General features: G+C 45.9%; 1 protein-coding gene across 1 annotated transcript in view; it reads left to right on the forward strand.

The window, feature by feature from the left end:
- The window catches only part of MAP2K5 (mitogen-activated protein kinase kinase 5), a 138197-nt gene that overhangs the window by 98228 nt on the left and 19237 nt on the right, over positions 1-20732 (forward strand). Inside the window, exons 18-20 of the mRNA XM_064722149.1 lie at positions 6557-6583; positions 6899-6931; positions 20224-20285. Of these exons, the coding sequence (XP_064578219.1) occupies positions 6557-6583; positions 6899-6931; positions 20224-20285 (122 nt within the window). The remainder of the gene's footprint in view (positions 1-6556; positions 6584-6898; positions 6932-20223; positions 20286-20732) is intronic.

The raw sequence follows: 20732 nt of genomic DNA on the forward strand, positions 1-20732 counted from the left end.
TGAGGCAGGAAGGCTGCAGGGGGATTTGTGTGCTTGGGGTGGCTCATCAGGAAATTCTGGATTTACTGGGATTTTATCATCATTGGAGACTGGTGTGGGTTGGAAGGGACCTCTCATTCCATCCCCTGCCATGGGCAGGGACATCTTCACTGTGCCAGGGTGCTCCAGCCTGGCCTAGGACACCTCAGGGCTGCAGGGGCAGCACTCACACAGCAAGGCCCTGCTGGCCTGGATGAGGAGCAGGAGATGACCAGGGACAACCCCAGTGCTCTTTGCCCGTTCCCTGGGCAGGGCTGCAGCTGTGGGAGCTCAGAGTGGAGCTGTTCTTCTCAGTCCTCGGCAATTTTGCTGCTCCTCAGGGCTGGGGAGGCCTCATGGGGAGGGACACAGCAACCCCAGGGTTTGGGCTGTGCCAGAGGCCCAGCAATGTCTTCCCACAGGAGCGGGGCCATCATCTCCTCCTCTGTGGGTGGTGGTTGCTCAGCACAGTGAGGAGCCCCAGCCCCAGATGAGGAGTGAATAATTTTGAGGTCTAGATGGGTGTTTCCCTCATGTCCAGAGCATCCATTCTTCTGCCAATCCCATGGAAATTTGGGGTTCATTCCCGAGAGTGCAGCACAGCCCAGTGACACAGGAGAGGATGGTGGTGCCTCAGCTTGGGTAGAAAACTCCCCTGATGAACCCAAATTTTTATTGCTCTGGGTTGCTCCCCTTCAGCTGTCCCTGGAATTGTGACATCTGCAGTGATCACAGCTGATTTTGCAGCTCCTTCCTCAGAGGAAGATCTGAATTTTTTTAGGTGGTTCAAAGAGTGAGAGACTGCAGCAATCTCCATTTTTACCTGTTCATTTCCAAGCCAGAAGGGACCTGCAGGGACAATCCTGGTGCAAACTCATCTGCTGCTCTTCAACCCTGCTGCTGCTGGAGGCTCTCAGCTCCTCAGATGGTTCCTCTGCTTTGTTCCTGGAGAGGTTTTCACGCTGCAGGATTTGAGGGCAGCTGTGAGTGGAATGGGCACAGAGCTGGATGGGGTGGTGGCTGTGGTGTCCTTGCTCGGTTTCCAGGTTCTTTGGGTCTCCCTGGGTTTCTGACTGGTGGGGTTCTCCTCTGAAGAGCTCCAGCACAGCGAAGCAGGAGGGATCACCTGGGGTGGTTCAGCCTGTCCTTCCTGCACATCCCACCACGGTGTTTGTGGATTTTTGGAGGTTTGGACTTTGTTGGATCCCTCAGAGAATTCCGTGATTTTCTCCTCGCTCAGTTGTGCTCATTTCCCCTCTCCCATGGTGTCCAAGAAGTTCTCCTGCTGTTCCTCTCTGTTGTTATTTGGGTGGCACCGAGCAAGATCTGTGTGGAACAAAACCCATTTCTTTGCCTGGTGCCTGTTTGACCATTCTTTGTGTTTTGACCATTCTTTGTTCTCCTCACCCACTTTTTGTGGTGCTGGGAACAAGGCCTGCAGACACGTTTGGGGTGATGGTTGGACTCTGTCATCTTGAAGACCTTTTCCAACTCAAATAATTCCAAAATTTTCAACAGCAGTTTGCTAAATTTGGGGTTTTTCCTTGTCCCTGCTTGTGCTGACCAAGGTATTTGTTGTCAGGTGTTCTGGTCCTACTCTGGTGTAGAAATTATTGCTGTGACCACAATCCCTCCAACAGTGTGGAGCTTTCCATGCCCACTTTGTTGAATTGTGTTTCTAAACTCTGGGAAAGAGATTTCTCTGAGAAGTGGCTGCAGTTCAATGGTGGATGAAATAATCTCTTTATATAAATTTGTTTGGAGACCTCGGGGAAAAGCAGCGTAATATAATTGTAAGAATATATTTAATATTAAGGTTGTTGTGAATTGTCTTTTTTATTGTGAAATAATTTTCTTCTTTTTTTTTTTTTTTGAATGTTTTGTGACAGTGATTGAAGTTTGCCATTTGCAAAATCCCCAGATGGGGATGGGGAAGGGTGTTTAGGATATCAGGAACAAATTAGGGAGGTCATTCTCACTGGTTTGGTGCTTTGACTTCTTGCAGATGTATCAGCAATTGCAATTTTGCAAGAAATTGTAAAATATATCTGAAGATCATCCTTTAATTCCACAGGAATTGTGGAATGGTGGTGAAGCCCCTGTGGAAACCAGAATATTTAGATATTCCTTTACCTTTTATATCAGGGCAGAGATAAAGCTTTTGTCAGTAGGACACAATGTTAGTTTTTGCTCTTTTGCTCATTTGTGCAGTTGAAAAATAACTTCTGTCTGCTTTTAAAATCCACAGGAAAATAAATGTTGTCGCGTGAAGCCTCCCTTAAAAATCATAACTGTATGATTTGTTGGTGGATGGGTTTTTCTATTAAAAAAGCCACTAAAAGGAGCTTGAAAAGCAGTATATATGTAAAGAGAAAATTTGCTAACTGCTATGGGAAGATCTAACCCTGGGTCACCTGCAAATCTCTCAAACAAGAGCTCCAGGGCAAGTCCTAATTCCAGGGAGTAAAAGCGAAAATTAAAGCTGTAGCTGGCGCCTCCTCCAAGTTACCCGGGGTGGATTCATTTGAGTTTCCGTGATTGTGCTGGTGCCTGCAATGGGAGAGGGATGGGAGAGGTCTCCTCAGCCACCTCCCGGCCCAGGATCTCCATGGAGACAGAAAAATAACCTGATGGTCTGTCAGAAGTTGCCTTCCATAACCAGAGGCATTCATTAAAGAGGAGATGAAGCAGGAGACAAACTTTGGCATTTTTAACCAATCTTGAGGGGGAAATAAGAAGTGCTTTTTGGAGATGGTGCTTTCTGGAGTGGATTGTCCAGGTTCCACTGGTGTTCCGTGGCCTGAGGAGTACTCTGGTAATGGGACAGATCTATTGATCATTTCCCTGTTCCTGCAAATCATGAGCTGTCACATGCAGTAGGTAAATCCACTGAAAATACAAGGCAGGTTCAAAGATACCAAATAGGGAAGCTATTTCTGCAAGTTCAGACTGTTTCAGTGGCTTTTGGAAAGGTTGGAGGAGCTTGTGGGCAGGAGGTGCTGGTGATGAGCAGGGCAGGGCTCAGAGATGCTGAGGGGGAGTCTTGGTGCTGAGAGGCTGAAAGTGACTTTTCTGAGGGGGAATGATCGTGGAATCTTGGAATGCTTTAGTTGGGAAAGGATCTTAAAGTTCAGCTGGTTCCTCCCCTGCCATGGCAGGGACCCCTTCCACCATCCCTGGGTGCTCCAGCCCTGTCCAGCCTCACCTGGAACATTCCAGGGGCAGCCCCAGCTGCTCTGGGAATTCCTAATTCCCAATGTCCCAATATCCATCCCTGCCCTGTGGCAGTGGGAGCCATTCCCTGTGTGCTGTCCCTCCATCCTTGTCCCCTCTCCAGCTCTCCTGGAGCCCCTTCAGGGGCTCTGAGCTCTCCCTGAATCCTTCCCTTCTCCAGGGGAACATTCCCAGCTCTCCCAGCCTGGCTCCAGAGGAGCTCCACCCTTGGAGCACCTCCATGGCCTCCTCTGGGATTGCTGCAGCAGCTCCATGTCCTTCTGGAGCTGGCTGATCCCAGAGTTGGACACCGGATGTTCTCACAAGGACACCAAATCGTTCCTTGATGCTCTCAAAACCTGTCCCGCTTTTTTTTTCTGCCTTCCTTTCACTCTGGGCTTTTTGCATCACTGCTACCATTTCCCTGTTTAAAATTCTTCATGGAGAACATGAAAACACAACAATCTCCTCAATCCCCGAGTTTTTTTAGGCATCATGAGGGTTAGGAACACCCCAAATTTTCCAACTTTTAGCTGCAGCCGCTGTGCTGGGATCCCTCAAGGTGAACCTGCCTCCAAAACCCCTCATCCTCCAGTATGGCATGAAATCCTGGGGCTTAGGGGAGGGGACAACAACGGGACAGCATTTTCTGAGGAGCCCTTTCAAAGCAGCTGTTAGTGCTCAGGAAAGCTGCTGCTCCCCTTTTCCCTGAACTGTGGGCATGAGGAGAAGCCTCGGCCGTAAAGTTGTCGGCGCTCGGCTTTGGTTTATGGTGGCTGAAGCTGCCCCGTAATGGGAGCTGGGAAAAAGGTAAACAACGTGGTTTGAGCAGTGCTTGAAGCTGCCCTGTGATGGGAAAAAGGTAAACAACGTGGTTCTAGCAGTGAAAAATCTGCCTAATATAAACACAGCAAAGTTCAGCCCCGCTCCCGAGTTGAAAAATACGGCTGCAGCCTTGCGGAGGGAAGGGAGGAGCAGAGCGTGGCCTCGCCAGCCATTTATCCAAGGCAGGGAGAAGAGGTAATCCATCTAGCCGGGGAGTCTCGGTGGCATTGCAGAGAGGAGAGCACAGGAGCTTTATTTAATTGAGAAAATGAATCAATTACAATGATGTTGCATCATCAGATGCGAGGGAAGCGGCGGCGATGTCGTTACAGCGGGTAACAGTGTTAAAAAGTAATTGAGTGTCTTAAGCGTTTTGAATCAATTCCAGGTAGTGGCACAGCCACCTCAATGCAAAATTTATGAAGATGATCTCCAAATAATTTGTTGCCATCAGAATTGTGTAATAAAGGCTGGTAACGACGTGTGTGGGAGCTGGGCCGGGCTCCGCCGGTGTCACGGGGAGAATTCCCTAACACTTGGATTTGTGTTGCTTGATTTTTCATTAGGAGGGCCGAGTGCTTTTATTAGAAATGATATTTTAAATCTTGCTCTGAAATTGGATGTAATCATCCCCGTGTTGGGGCCGCTCCGTGTGACCCCACCTCGATTCCTTTCCGTGACAAGAGCTATTTTTCCAGGAAGGAAATGTGACTGATGATCTGTTTGGCTAAAAACTGTTCCTGTGCTCTAATGTAAAGAAGCTCCAAATCATCCCTATTGAATAAGCTCGGTCTATTTTGTCATTTAACATCTGGAAGTGAAGTAGGGGGAAAAAAAAGGGGGTTTTATAGCCACGGAATATTTCGCTTATTAGCAAAACCAGCAGATTTATTCTGTTGAATTGTAGTAGATGGAGATTGACGATTAAAAAATATAATGAGCTGCTTCTGCCTATTTATTATTGTATTTTCTCCTTGGAAAAAACAGAATTATACTCAGGAACTTCATGTTTGTGTGCTGCTGGTACAGTAATAAGAGAGTTGAGGTGTGTAACAGCAGCTATTTCCTTGGTGCTGGTCTTCACCCTCCTCTCTGTCCCATTTATTCTGGAAAAGTGTTCCTGGGGAATCCTGAAAGGGGAAAGAGCTCCCAAAGCTGCTGGGAGCCCAAACAATCATCATCCTGGCAGCAGGGAGGGAGAGGATGGAATGGAAGGGGGTTAGAAAAGAACATTTTCACTGAGCATCCTGTTCTGTTTGCATCAGGATTGCGTTGGGTTGCCAACGACTTCGTGTGTGTTGGGGAAAAACAGGTGATTGATTACCCCAGCTATGAGAAATGGGGTGTGTTGGGAAGTGTTGGGGGAGCAGCACCCCAAAATTCAGTGTTTTACACAAAGTGCCTGCTCTGTGCTTTGGGTGCATTGGGAAGTGTTGGGAGAGCAGCACCCCAAAATTCAGTGTTTTACACAAAGTGCCTGCTCTGTGCTTTGGTACATGGAAATGTTGGACAGCACCCCAAAATTCAGTGTTTTACACAAAGTGCCTGCTCTGTGCTTTGGGTGCATTGGGAAGTGTTGGGGGAGCAGCACCCCAAAATTCAGTGTTTTACACAAAGTGCCTGCTCTGTGCGTTGGGAAGTGTTGGGGGAGCAGCACCCCAAAATTCAGTGTTTTACACAAAGTGCCTGCTCTGTGCTTTGTGTTTCATTCTTTGTGTTGGGATCCTGCCTTTGTTTCCTCTTTCCCATCGAGGGGAATGTGGGTCGGGAGATTTTGCAGCTCTTGCAGCAGTGGGAGGGTCTGTTACTGCAAACTCTCCCCCAGGTTGTCCAGAAATTCAGAAGGGCTTGGAGAGAAATCTTCCTTTTCAGCTTAAAACAACACAAAGTTCACCAAACTTCCCCATCTCGTAGATGGTGGTGCTCTGCTCAGAGTCCAAGGAAAACTGGATAAAAAACTTGGGGAAAAGTGGAGTGTTAGAGGCTTTCCTGAGCAGCAGTAGATACTTCAACCACATAATTAAAGTTTTCTTCACAAAAAAGGGATTGTGAGCAGAGCCTGGCAGTAATCCAAAATTCTAATTTCTGACTATGATTTAATTTCAATTTTAAATAAATCGGTTTTTAATTTAAAAAGAGTGAGCTTCATAACATTAGCAATGATTGCAACATTAAGCCCAGTGTTCACAATCTAGCAATATAAAACATTATTTATATCTGAATCGTAAACAGCCTTTTGAAATGGATTATGGTTTTTCTTCCTATTCTAATACAACCTGGAGGGTACTAAAAAGTGTTGTGTGAAATTAACATTCTGCTGACTTTCGCCTATAAATGAGAAGCGAGCTATTAACATTTGTGTATTTTCATTATGTAAATTGTGTTAACACATGCCCACAAATTGCCACCAGCGATGCAATAATTTTCTCTCAGTGATCATAATGTGTCCAAGTGAGTCATTTTGATTATGACATGCTAATTACATATTGTCTTTTTTCAGATTCAGAAAAACCAGGGATCTTTAATGGTAAGCTTTATGAGTTCAGAAAAAAATTCACTTTTCTTTTTCCTGATGGCTGCTCCCTCTGCATGCTTGAATGCCTTGTTTTAAACTTAGCAAATTGCATTTTGAAGAAAATGCAAACCTTTAACTGCCTGTATTAGATTAGGTACCATTAGAAATAATAGAACATCCTGAGCATCAATGTTTTGATAAGAGTTTGCTGCCGTTGATTAATCTTGCTATATTTTATTGCATTAATGATTTTTTCTTTCCACTCCACTGTAAAGATATTGCATATAGTCTAATACTTTTTTTCCCCCTCTCTCCTTGCCATTGCAGCCTCTCCAGTTATTGCAGTGCATTGTTGATGAGGTGAGTCGTCGTCTTATGTGCTTTCACTCCTAAAGTCATTCCTAATGGAGTGGAAAGCTTATATTTTGTTTCCTAATGAAGCACAATGCCCAACATCCTCCCCAGCACAAGTTGCAGCTCGGAGCTCTCACACATGAACTGGCCTGGTCCCGCTCTCTGCTGGTTTTCTGCTCTAAATATTGAGTTTATCCAAGATTTGGGTGTCTCACAGGGCAGGGCTGGGAGCTGTTCCTCTCATCAGCTGGGACAGGGACAACCAAATCTTCAGTGTGGACATGTTTTGATGGGCAAAAAGGGCGTTTTAACAATTAGGGAAAATGAGGGGTAAGCAGGAGAGCACCTGGATGCCATCCAAACATTTTTATTCAACCAGAAGGCCACAGTAAAATACTGGGATGCAGGTGTGAGCAGGAGACTGGATTTCAGTGGCACAACATCACATTTCTGGAGTGGAACACTCCTTGCATCTCCCACATCCCTCCCCAGCTGAGCTGGAGCTGGAGCCCAACTCTGAACAATATTCCTGAACAATATTCCAAAAATATTCCATAAGCCTTGAAAAAGTGGGATTTAGTCCTCCCTGAGAAAAGCAGCTCCAAGCCAAGAGACTGAAATCTCTTTAATAACTGTGTCACCACTTGGGTCCTTTATAAAAGGCTGCAAATGGTGTGCTGTCAGAAAACAGGAGTTGGCTTCATTTTTAAAGTTTATGAGGTGGCACTGCTGGTTAGGGAGTTGCACCAGGAGAAAAGGAGACACCACTCTCTGAAGAGCAGGAGGTCATGTCCAGCTCCTCAGGTGAGTTCTGGGTGCTGGTGTGTCCAAAACCTGTGTGAAGCCATCCAGCTGCTTCCAGCCTGTCCCTGTAACTTCTGTTGGGCTTGGGCTGAGCCAGGTCCTCCTTGCTGCTGTCTCCACCTGCCTGGGCTCACTCAGTGAGGGCTTCTGTCCTTCTGGTGGCAATGACTTGGTGGCTGAGCTGAATTTCTCCCTGAAGTGCCATTTGGGCCCTGAGGGGTGCAATTACATGAAAATGAGCAAAGGTCCTCTGTGTCAAGAGAAGTTTTCCCAGTCTCTCTTTGCCCTGGCTCTTGGTGGAGATCTGGTTCTTTGGGTGCCTTTTAGGGAATTCTGTTTCTTTAACCTCTTCCATCCGTCATTATTCCTCTTACACGCACCTTTGGCTGAGGTGTGGGTATTGCAGAGCACCAGAGGTGCCATTGCCACCAGCAAAGGCCCTCTCCATCCCCAAGGAGCTCAGTTTAAGGCAATCATGTGCTCTGCTGCTGCACAAATCCCTTTTAAATGGGTGCTGCTGCCTGAACCTGAGCTCACTGTTCTACAGCACAGCCCTGAGGAGCTCAGGTTGGGGCAGGTTATTGGATTTGATGATCTCAGAGATCTTTTCCAACCTAAAGGATTCTGTGACCTTCTGGCAGCTTTCACATCTCCTCAGGATCACAACTGCTCCAGTCTTCTCACAAAAACTTCAGCCAGGGAACTTTGTGCAGGCTGTAAACATCTGAGCACCTTCACCAGTATTTTGGCATTTTTTAGATTATTTTTATGTTCCACAGCAAATGAAGTCATCATTCAGCATTAATGCTCCTGGTGACAGAGCACAACTCAGCTGAAAGTTCTTTAAGCTCCACTCGCTTTGGTTTGAACAGACTTGATGTCAGAATGGGAATTTTCAGAATTAGAAATCCTGGTTTTGTAAGACTGGTTATTCTGGGCCAGATTTTCCCCTTGGCTCCAAGGAGGTCTTAAAATTCCCTCAGTCCTTCCCCTGGAGCCAGCTAAAACTTCAGAGCCTGATCCAAGAGAACCTGGAGATGTTTTACAGTGATGAAATGGAGACCTTGATTCTTTCTGGTTTATTTCTGGCTTATTGTATTGGTAGTGGTGGGATTTGGTAGAACTTCCACCAAAACTCAGCAGGAATCCAAGTTAATGTTAATTCATAGGATGAATTAGTTCAGCTGCCCAGAGAAGCTGTGGCTGCCCCGTCCCTGGAAGTGTCCAAGGCCAGGTTGGATGGAGCTTGGGGCAGCCTGGGATAGTGGACACTGTGGAATAAAAATTCCTTGGGGATTTTTTAGGTTTTCTGCAGTAGTGGGATTTTTTGGAGCTGGTTTTAAACTCTTAGTGAAATACATGAAACACAGTGGGTCACTTTGGCAGTTTGAGAAGTGCATTTGTTGGTTTGCTAGGACTTCGGTTGACTCACAGAAAGGATGAATAAGCCATCTGAGGAGCAGGAGAATTGAACCAAACCAGCCAGGCACGGTGGCTCCTCTGAAATCACAGCAAACCGTGCCTGATGGCTTGTGTTGAGAAATGATCTTCTGGGGCTGCTAATGGCATCGGGGCTGGGATTATTTTTTAATGGCAGAATTAGTGAGGAGCTTTGTGTGGATGGGATCAATGTGCCTGCCAGAACCTTTATTTTTTACCATGTGGTGCCTCAGAGTGAGCTCTGATCCAGCTCCAAATGAGCCACGCTGGTTTGAGCACCAATCCTAATTGGAGCAGCATCTCCCACCATGACAGGATCCCTGCTCCTGGCCCAGAGGTGGGATGGGCTGGCTGTTCCTGGAGTTCCTCCTGCCACAGCCAGCAGTAAGGGCAGGCTGCTGGTGTTTGGGATGCTGGATATCCCAGCACGGGGCTGAGTTTGTCTCCAGCTCCAGGAAATGTGACATGGATGATTCCCTTTGGGAAGGACACTCCTTGCTGGCTCTGTGAGCCTTTCCAGAGCCTCCACATGAGGGATGGAGAGGGGCTGGAAGCAGGAGCCTGCCTGGGAAGGTGTCCTGGATGTGGCCCTGTTGTTCATGGGGGCACAGCCAAAAATCCTGCCGTGGAAGGGGATTGTGCTTCCAGAGCAATAGCTGCAGTTTCAAACCATTCCTGAAAGTTTTTGTTGTCGGAATCTGTTCCAGATACACAAAAAGAGCAGAACTGGGAATTAGAAATGCAAACCCCAGAGGCCCAGGAGCAGCTGAGGGAGCCTGGAGAGAAGGAGGCTCAGGGGGGCCCTTGTGGCTCTGCACGAGTCCCTGACAGGAGGAGAGGGAACGGCCTCAGGCTGGGCCAGGAGAGGTTTTGTTTGGATATCGGGAAAATTTTCTTTGTGGAAAAGGTTGTTGTCACAGAGAAATGAAGGCCTTTGTCGGGGACGAGCCATTTGTCGGTGAGGGGAGACTCAGACACTCAATATGAGTGATAAGCAAATTCCGTTTATTGAAGAGAGCATCAGACACTTATACAGCAAGTAATAAGCTTATGAATATTCTGTAAGCTAAGCAATCTATTGGTTAAACTATACCATCAACTCTTCCTCATTCCTTAGGGGGGTTACATCTCTCTTTTCTCATGCCTCTTTCACTGTTTGTTATCCTACCACAGCTAGGCCCAAGGACACTGTTATCTTGCAGGTGCCGGACTTGGAATTAGCCATGGTTTTGTACTTTTCCATTTTCTAGCAGCTAAATTCCCAACAGGTTGTGAAGCATTGGAGCACAGGGCAGTGGTGGAGTCACCATCCCTGGAAATGTTCAAAAGTGTGGATGTGGCACCTGGGGACAAGGTTCAGTGCTGGGTTGGCAGCTGGACTCAGTGACCCTGAAGGTCTTTCCCAACTTTGAATTTCCATTATTCTGGTTGCAGATTGGGTACAAAGATCCCAAAAGCCCAAACCCAGGAGCTTTGTGGTTTTCAGCATTTCAGCTTTCCCATCCTTTGGATCCCATGGCTTTGGTGGTGTCTGCTCTGCATGTGGAGAAGGCTGGACAGGCAGAAAGCTGAAAGACATCCTGTAGGGTGCTTTAAATATTCCTTAAGCTCTGCAGGGCTGTTTTGTGTAACCTTTATGTAGTTGGAGTGTCCCTTCTAGGAAAGCAATTCCTGCCAGCCCCTGGAGCACTTTGGGCTCCAGCTCTGTAGTTAAACATCAGCTCTGCTTTGCGACCTTTTCTTCTTCCTCACCTGAGAGAAATTAATGTTGGTTTCAAAGGTGCCGTGGTTTGTCTCACTGTAATTGTGATTTAAGTGTTGCTTTTGCTTTATTTGTTTTTAATTGTATTGGATGAGGGAGGGAAAGAACTGGATTTTAGCAGTTTTAAGTGATTGTGTTATTCCAGTTCCATCAGAAGCTCAGGGAGGGGAGACTTCCAAGAGCAAATCCTGGTTTGTACACACAGGAGGCAGCATTGCAAAACCTGCCTGGTTGAACAAGCCAGGCAGAAATTGAGAAGAAAAATTAATTAGTTGTCCTCATGAATCCTTACCCTGATAGCTTCATGAGTAAGCAGAGAGAAGATTTCCATGAGTTTCTTGAGCATTTCTGTGAAGTGCCCCCACAGAGATACTTGGTCTCACAAGACTGCAGTTTAATCTAGCTCAAGGACTTTCCAAACTCCACAAATCAAAGACCTCTTTTTTTTGATTCCTTTTTTTTTTTTTTTGTCTCTTTTTAAATCCTTACTCCAGAAACATTTAAGAGCTGGTGGGGTGTTAACGCTGAGCTGTGAAGCATTTCAGTGTCAATATGTTTTCAGATTTTCCTGTGGAAAAAAATGCACTTGCACTTAATCCATGTTTTCTGTATGGTTGTTCCTATTATCTTTTTTTTTAATGGGGTTACATATACCTCTCTATTTATTGGAATAGCCTTAAAAATTCCCAGGATGTTCAGCTTGATCAAATAACATGAGTAGGGTTCCTGAATTCCTTCACCTTAATGAATCCATGCTGCATTTGCTCTTGCTGTAAATGCAGTAAAAAACCTCCACAAGGCTCAGAATTAAAGATTTAATTTCTTTTCTTTGGGAATTTTTCTTTAGATTCTCAGGTATTAATTTAAATGTAGGAAACCTGGAAGTTCCTGGCGTTTTGGAGATTTCCATAGGTTATACACACGTGTGTGTGTGTTTACCCAAACCTACAATAATTTGTTTTGTGGATAAGCTGGTTTAAGGAATAGTTTTATGGAGACAGAAAATGTGACCTTACCAGTGTCTGAGATTCAGAGACTTCTACAGGAACAAGGTAAAACCACAGGTAGGAATTGCTGAATAATTACCTTTAGACCAACCTGAGCAAGAACCTTCCCAGGAGAACAAGCTCATTTAATGGTTCCTAAAACTCAATCTTGTGGATGTCAATGGTCATGCTTGATTATTTGCAGCGGTGTTTTATGAAAAAGCAATAAAAATGCGTCGGGAGGGTGCAGGGGAGGAGAGGGAACAACAAATGGGTTGAGTTTTTTGCCAGGTCCCCTCGGTGTGGCTCTGTGTGTGTCTGGCTGCCCAAACCTGCCGTGCTCTGCTGCCTGACGGGCGACAGGAGAGGGAGGAATTCCTGGCTTGTTGGAGAGAAAAAAGCAATTACACTTGTGGTGGAAGGGAGGATTAACCTGTTTGTGCAGGCCCTGCAGAGGCACAGAGCCTGGCTGATGCCTTTTTGGGACTACCTAAAAACAGAGGCCAGGCAAAAGTGAGGGAATAAAAATCAGTGATGTTTATTGAAGGGCCTTCAGGTACATTTAGGACATTCTTGCACCCAGGTTTTCACACTTTTATAAGTTTGGTCCATTTGCATATTGGGGTTAATCTCCCGATTGTAGCTTTGGGTAATGAAGGAATTTACCCCAAGTTTTCTCCCCCCAACTCACTTTTGTTTCCATCTCTGGGCCCTGAGGCAGTGAGATGTCCTTGATTGCCAGGCCTGCAGAGGAATTGTTGTGTCTGCCCAAAATGGGACAGCAGCAGCTCACACTGTACATGGAGTTTAGAGTTATATATATATATAGAGAGAGAGTTTTATATATATATATATGCTAAAGAATTCCAGGATTATAAATACATGAAAAATATAAAAGCTAAAATCCTAAATTTTTGAAATATAAAAAGCTAAAATTCTTAAATATATATATATATGTAAACTAAAAATCTAAGCCATCATGGCAAGGAGAGAAAGTGCTAAGTGCCATGTCCCACACTCTGGATTATTCCTGCTCCTAATGACTTTTTTCCTCCCTTTCTCTGAGCTCTGAAAAATATCCCCCAGTAGCTACAACCAAACAACCCCAGTATCCAGTGGGTTGTTTAACCAGGAGCATTCCACGTTCCCAAGAGGGGAATTCTGCTCTTCCCAGGAATTGGGGGAGCAGCCGGCTGGAAGAGGAGCTGGTCCTTGGGAGGGCTGAGGTTCTGAGGGAGGAAGAGGAGCTGGGAAGGGCTGAGGTTTTGAGGGAGGAAGAGGAGCTGATCCTCAGGAGGGCTGAGGTTTTGAGGGAGGAAGAGGAGCTGATCCTCAGGAAGGCTGAGGTTTTGAGGGAGGAAGAGGAGCTCGGTAGGGCTGAGGTTTTGAGGGAGGAAGAGGAGCTGGGAAGGGCTGAGGTTTTGAGGGAGGAAGAGGAGCTGATCCTCAGGAGGGCTGAGGTTTTGAGGGAGGAAGAGCAGCTCGGTAGGGCTGAGGCTTTGAGGGAGGAAGAGGAGCTCGGTAGGGCTGAGGTTTTGAGGGAGGAAGAGGAGCTGGGGAGGGCTGAGGTTTTGAGGGAGGAAGAGGAGCTGATCCTCAGGAGGGCTGAGATTTTGAGGGAGGAAGAGGAGCTGATCCTCAGGAGGGCTGAGGTTTTGAGGGAGGAAGAGGAGCTCGGTAGGGTTGAGGTTTTGAGGGAGGAAGAGGAGCTGGGGAGGGCTGAGGTTTTGAGGGAGGAAGAGGAGCTGATCCTCAGGAGGGCTGAGGTTTTGAGGGAGGAAGAGGAGCTGGGTAGGGCTGAGGCTTTGAGGGAGGAAGAGGAGCTGGGAAGGGCTGAGGTTTTGAGGGAGGAAGAGGAGCTGATCCTCAGGAGGGCTGAGGTTTTGAGGGAGGAAGAGGAGCTGGGGAGGGCTGAGGTTTTGAGGGAGGAAGAGGAGCTCGGTAGGGCTGAGGTTTTGAGGGAGGAAGAGGAGCTGATCCTCAGGAGGGCTGAGGTTTTGAGGGAGGAAGAGGAGCTCGGGAGGGCCGAGGTTTTTTCCTCAGGCTGTTTTGGGGATGAAACACTGGCCTTTGAGCCTGGCCTCTGCCCAGCTCCAGCTCTGCAGATAAACGAGTTTCCTGTGCGCGCACAGCTTCACACCGAGGCGCCCCCGCGGATCATTTGTCACTTTGGGCCCCTGCTAGTGAGAGAGGAGCAGGAGGTGCAGAGATGTAATCATCCTTCACCTTCCTGCCCGGGGTGCAACCATCCAGGAATTCTTTCAAGTCCAGGCCTCAGAGCCACCTCCAGCCGCCGCTGCTGCCGCCAACTTGTTACTTGTCAGAGATCCCCTGCGTTAGGGCTGCTCAGGCCTTTTGAAGTAGATTGGCTGGAAACGCAGAAATGGATTTTTTTTGTTGTTGTTTTATATAGAGATATTGTTTTAGGAATGCTGTGGAAGAAAGTTGTAAGTGTAAATCAAAAGTCGGGCTTTGATTTTGTTTTTTATACAGAGAGTGGGGGTTTTTTTAGGATTGTTGTGGAAGAAAGTTGGTCTGGAAGGAGTAAATCTAATTTGGGAAATGGATTTTATTTATGTATGTATAGATAGATATACATATTTTTTTGTGGAAGAAAGTTGTAAGTGTAAATCAAAAGTCGGGCTTTGATTTTGTTTTTTATATAGATAGTGGGGTTTTTAGGATTGTTGTGGAAGAAAGTTGGTCTGAAAGGAGTAAATCTAATTTGGGAAATGGATTTTATTTATGTATGTATAGATAGATATACATATTTTTTTGTGGAAGAAAGTTGTAAGTGTAAATCAAAAGTCGGGCTTTGATTTTGTTTTTTATATAGACAGTGGGGTTTTTAGGAATGTTGTGGAAGAAAGTTGGTCTGGAAGGAGTAAATCTAATTTTGGAAATGGATTTTATTTATATATATATATATATATAGGGTTTTTGGTGTTTGTTGCCAGTCAGAAATGACTCCCAAATTTCATTGACATGAGAGTGTTTCCAAACCAAAATAAGCAGCTCCAAACTGTATCTGTTGAATTTTCTTCCTGAGGTTATCCATGTAAACCTGCAAGCTGGACAGGAAAAGGAGGAAGGTTATCCTTGTTTATTTGTGGATTTGCTGGACATTATTTATTTCCTGAGCCTCAGTAGCATCTGTGCCTAGGGAGAGCAAAAAGAGCAGCAGAAGTTCCAAGTAATCAGTTGGAGGAGTAAGTGAGGATAATGCTGGGATCTGTAATTCAAGCTCATATTGCAAAGGTTCCAAAGGATTGGCTTCTGGACATGCTCTTAGGTGGTTCTTTCTTCCTTTGTTCAGATCTGTGAGGGAAAAAAGGAAGGTCCAGGTCCTGATGTTATTGCTGCCGTCAGAAGAGAGGGATTCGGGAGGATTGTTCAGTGCTCTCACTCTCAGGCCTTCATTTAGATAATGTGGCTTCCCCTGACTCCAGGGAAGTCAATAAGGTTTATACCAGAGCCCTGGCACTCTATAAATTAAATATTAGGAGCAGTGTTTGAAGTTTAAACCCTCCCTCCTCCTCCAGCCCGGATTTTCTGCCGCTGTGCTTTTGTCTTTCTGCCTGAGCACCTTGCTGACAAGTGCTAATAACAAAATGCCAAGAGAGGGTCCAGTCGGAGTTACCACCCATTAAACATTCTGAACTTGTCCTTTTGCTCATAGATTGTGCATAATTAATAATTAAACGGTTGCAGTTGTAATGGGTTGACCTCCTTGAACTGTTCATTATTCACAAGGCAAAGGCATCACTCAAACTTTTTTCCTCTTGCCCTTCCCTCGCTCGGTGTGCACAGCTGGTTTGGAGAAATCAGAGGCTGCTCTTGTCTTCTCCTGCAGCAGATCCCAGCTGTGGAATTATTCCTGGGATCTCCTGCAGCAGATCCCAGCTGTGGAATTATTCCTTGGATCTCCTGCAGCAGGTCCCAGCTGTGGAATTATTCCTGGGATCTTCTCCTGCAGCAGATCCCAGCTGTGGAATTATTCCTGGGATCTCCTGCAGCAGATCCCAGCTGTGGAATTATTCCTGGGATCTTCTCCTGCAGCAGATCCCAGCTGTGGAATTATTCCTGGGATCTTCTCCTGCAGCAGATCCCAGCTGTGGAATTATTCCTGGGATCTTCTGCAGCAGATCCCAGCTGTGGAATTATTCCTGGGATCTTCTCCTGCAGCAGATCCCAGCTGTGGAATTATTCCTTGGATCTCCTGCAGCAGGTCCCAGCTGTGGAATTATTCCTTGGATCTTCTCCTGCAGCAGATCCCAGCTGTGGAATTATTCCTGGGATTTTCTCCTGCAGCAGATCCCAGTCATGGAAATGTTGCTTGGATCTCAGGGAAGCAGCCAGTGCTGGGAATAATGTTCCATGTGTCCTCAGAACCCTTTGTGTCCTCACTGCCATTTTGGCATCATCCCCAGTATCGAGGTCTTTATGACGCTGGTCAGAAGCCATGAAAAGGAAAGGAGCTTTTCCCAGTCAAATTTGAAAGGATCTGTTCCTCTCTCCTTTAAAATCTTGGATTTCTGCTGTCTTTCCCTCTGTAGTGTGATTTCATTTTCCAGGTGGGGAAATCAGGCAGGTCACTGTGACCATATCCCATCACTCAGGCTGGGTACAGGTGTGTAGCTTTACTTCATTTCCCTTTATTCCCATCTCTTTTCCCTCTAATTTCCCATCTGGGAAACCTCAGGATACAAAATAAGCTTTATCTGCACATCCTGGGCTTGAACAGCCTGCTCTAATAGAAGGTATCCTCAAGATTCAACCTTGGTTTCCTTGAGCCTCCCAAAAAGCTTTGTGTTTTTCAGGCAAATATCTGATAAATCTGTGTCCACTAAAATCCTTGGAATGCTCCTTCTCCTTTCCATCCTGAGATCCAGAGTGGATCTCCACCCTTCCACACCAAATCTCCTCCTCAGAGTAAACCTGCCCGAGTGTGGCCATGGCCAGCAGATCAAATACCTGAATTAAACAGAAAAATATGCTCTAAAAATGGGGGGGAAAAGTAGGATTTAAGCTTTATTCCATCCAGGTAAAATTTTCTTAGGCAAGAACCCCTTGTCCCATGGCTGTGCTGCAGGACAGGAGCTGCACAGTCCAGGTTTTTATGCTGATGTTGGAACGACTTCTCCCCTTGCCTGGATGAGCCCAGAGGGTTTGGAATAACCAGAGTGGCACTCTGGTGGCTCCAGAGCAGCTCATCAGCTTCTCCTCCCCTCTCCTAATGAGCTTTCTCTCCATTATGGCCCCGTCATCTCTTGTGAATGCAGAAATTATCACCTCCCAAATGAGTGTGAAGTGCTGGATGCCCATCCCGATGATCCTGCAGCTTGGGCTGAGCTGAGCTGGCAGCCCCTGGCAGGGATGCATGGCTTGGGAAAAGCTCCTCACTGGCATTTGAGTTAAAACAAACAGCAGGGGTGGCTTGCTGGGCACAGCCAGTTCCCCAGGGAATGGTGTCCCATGGATTCTGTGTCTGGAGCATTTCCTACCTGTCCCTTTTGGGTCCATTCATGGATTCTGTGCCCAGAGCATTTCCTGCCTGTCCCTTTTGGGTCCATCCCATGGATTCTGTGTCTGGAGCATTTCCTGCCTGTCCCTTTTGGGTTCATCCCATGGATTCTGTGTCTGGAGCATTTCCTACCTGTCCCTTTTGGGTCCATATCATGGATTCTGTACCCAGAGCATTTCCTACCTGTCCCCTTTGGGTTCATCCCATGGATTCTGTGCCCAGAGCATTTCCTACCTGTCCCTTTTGGGTCCATCCCTGTATATTCTGTGCCCAGAGCATTTCCTACCTGTCCCTTTTGGGTCCATTCATGGATTCTGTACCCAGAGCATTTCCTGCCTGTCCCTTTTGGGTCCATTCATGGATTCTGTGTCTGGATCATTTCCTGCCTGTCCCTTTTGGGTCCATCCCATGGATTCTGTGCCCAGAGCATTTCCCACCTGTCCCTTTTGGGTCTGTTCATGGATTCTGTGCCCAGAGCATTTCCTACCTGTCCCTTTTGGGTTCATCCCATGGATTCTGTGCCCAGAGCATTTCCTGCCTGTCCCTTTTGGGTCCATTCATGGATTCTGTGCCCAGAGCATTTCCTACCTGTCCCTTTTGGGTCCATTCATGGATTCTGTACCCAGAGCATTTCCTACCTGTCCCTTTTGGGTCCATTCATGGATTCTGTACCCAGAGCATTTCCTGCCTGTCCCTTTTGGGTCCATCCCATGGATTCTGTACCCAGAGCATTTCCTGCCTGTCCCTTTTGGGTCCACTCATGGATTCTGTGCCCAGAGCATTTCCTGCCTGTCCCTTTTGGGTCTGTTCATGGATTCTGTACCCAGAGCATTTCCTGCCTGTCCCTTTTGGGTCTGTTCATGGATTCTGTGTCTGGAACATTTCCTACCTGTCCCTTTTGGGTCCATTCATGGATTCTGTGTCTGGAACATTTCCTACCTGACCCTTTTGGGTCCATCCCCGTGGCTTCAGGGAGAAGCCCAGGAAGGCTCTGCTGGGCAGGAGGAGAGGATGGGGAGAGGCCAATCCAAGGCTGGCGTTTCCCTCTGTGTTTTCTCTGTTAATACAGATAATTTTCATGGGCAGTGCTTTGAAGTGGAGAAAGTTTAATTGTGCTGCTGATTTCCTTGTGTTCCCTCCACTGTGCAGCAGAAGCCTTCTCTAGATTGCTGTCATTTCTAAGTTTGGGAACAATAACCTCTCCCTCACCCGGCCCGAGTTCAAAGAGAATTTGGCCACGTTCTATCAAACACTCCTTGTGTTTAATAGAAGTCTTTGAAAATTGTCAAGCAATTTTGGCTTCTCCTTTTACTCTTCAGCTACTTTTGATTTAATTGTGTTTTCCAGCAGTTTCCAATTGTTCGGATTGGAAACAAAGCCTTAATAAGAGTTCTAGTTAATTTTCTCTCTTGTAATTACCGATCTCATTTTTCTGATAATTGGCCACAGCAATTATATGTATATTTACTAATCACACAGGAGGCTCTGCAGTCGTGTCTATCTGCCACCATTGATAATGGCACACACATTGCAGAGGTGCTTTTATCATCTTCTTTTTTCCACTACATCAAAGCTATTTCCCCGTTCCCCATAATGAATACATGCATGCATTTGACACAGTTGTGTGCTAGAGAAATTGTTTGGCTCCCACCAAATGCTGCACGCTCCGAGTTTCTTGCCTGCAGCGCTGGAAGGTTGTATGTAATGATATATTGCTCATCCAAATGGCCAAAGCACTCCAAAGCACAGTGAGATTAAAATAAGTCATTCCTTTGTTAATTTAAATAGGTGCATGTATCATACTTTGCAGGGTACTTTGTGGAGGGATGTCAGGGAGGAAAAAAGACGCCGAAAGGTATTTTTAATAGCAAATGAGAATAGATGAGAATGGAGTCATTTGCAGCTGCGTGTTTTATGTGGCTCTCTTGTTCCAACTGTAGGTCTAATGAGATGACACTGTTAAAGTACTCTGCAGTGTAATTTCATTACATCCTGAGCTGTTACACTATAAACACAGTGGAGCTCTCCGTCATTCCTGGAAAAACTCCGAAATTCGTAAAGCCCTTCTTTGCAAATGGTGATGTTGTTTGTTCCCTGTTCCTCATCTTTCTTTTTTTCCCCCTTCTGCTCTCTTCCTTTTTTTATTTCCATAAATACTGGCTGGTTGTTTTCTACCACCAGCCTGGTAAATCCTGCTCCTTTTTTTTTTTTTTTTTTTTTTTGGCTTTTAAAAATTCTTTTTGCCTTTTAAATCGTGAACAGGCAGCATATGAGGACAGCCTGGAAAATGAATAAGTGTAAATAAACATGAGTGTAAATAAATAGCGAATGCAGTGAAAGAAACAAAGGTCAACACAAGAATAATTTCACAGCTCTTTGTTAATTACAAGACCATTTGTGTGTTACTTAAATAATCATTAATTTCTCATTTACACTTTCCCTACCTTCCTTTTTACCCTGTGGCTATCATTGTCCTTTTTTCACCTCCCCTCAGTGTCTTTCCACATGTTTTTACCCATTGTGTAATACTCATTAGTTGAAATTCAGTGTTTTATAACACATCCTCCAAAGAATTTGTACCTTTCCGTCTCAAATCCTGCGTGTGAAAAGAAGGCTTTTGGGGTTATTATTCCTGGGGGGATTTTTGTGTTGGTTTTTTTTGGGTTTTTTTTTCAGTGTGTGTGTTTTGTTTTGCTGTTATTTTGCTTTCCACCTAAAAAAAAAAAGAAAAAAAAAAGCTGTTGCCTGCTCCTGACTGCTCCTTGTCTCGCTGCAATCCCAGGAATCGCCGGTGCTTCCAGCCGGGGAGTTCTCGGAGCCATTTGTGCACTTCATCACTCAATGGTGAGCGGGCTCTGCACACTGCCATGCCCTGGATGGAAACGATCCGTGCCATTAACTCCCGGCTCCCCGAGACCTTCTGGCTCTGCAGCCCTTCCCGAGCGCGGGGGGCTCGGGGGCCTTGGGCAGATGGGGCAGCAAAGCTGAGCAAACTGTTTAAATTATGTAAACGTTATTTACACAAAGGGTCGTAAAAGTACTTACAGGGCTTGGGCCTTTTTGGGGCTTTTTTTTTAAATTCTTTTTTAATAAACCTCGCCTTGAATGCGGCTGCTGAGAGTCTAAGAATTCATCAGCAAAATTCATATGTGTTATATCCTTATTTTGGGGTTTTTTTAAATATTTTGTATAAAATTGCCTCAATATTTAGGAAGGCAGGCAGCCTTGATGAATTTATTGGCTTCTCAGCAAGTCATTTTTACTTTACAGTAAGTAATTCATCTGCAGAAA

Source organism: Zonotrichia leucophrys, chromosome 10, assembly GCF_028769735.1.
Source record: "Zonotrichia leucophrys gambelii isolate GWCS_2022_RI chromosome 10, RI_Zleu_2.0, whole genome shotgun sequence".
Lineage (NCBI taxonomy): Eukaryota > Metazoa > Chordata > Aves > Passeriformes > Passerellidae > Zonotrichia > Zonotrichia leucophrys.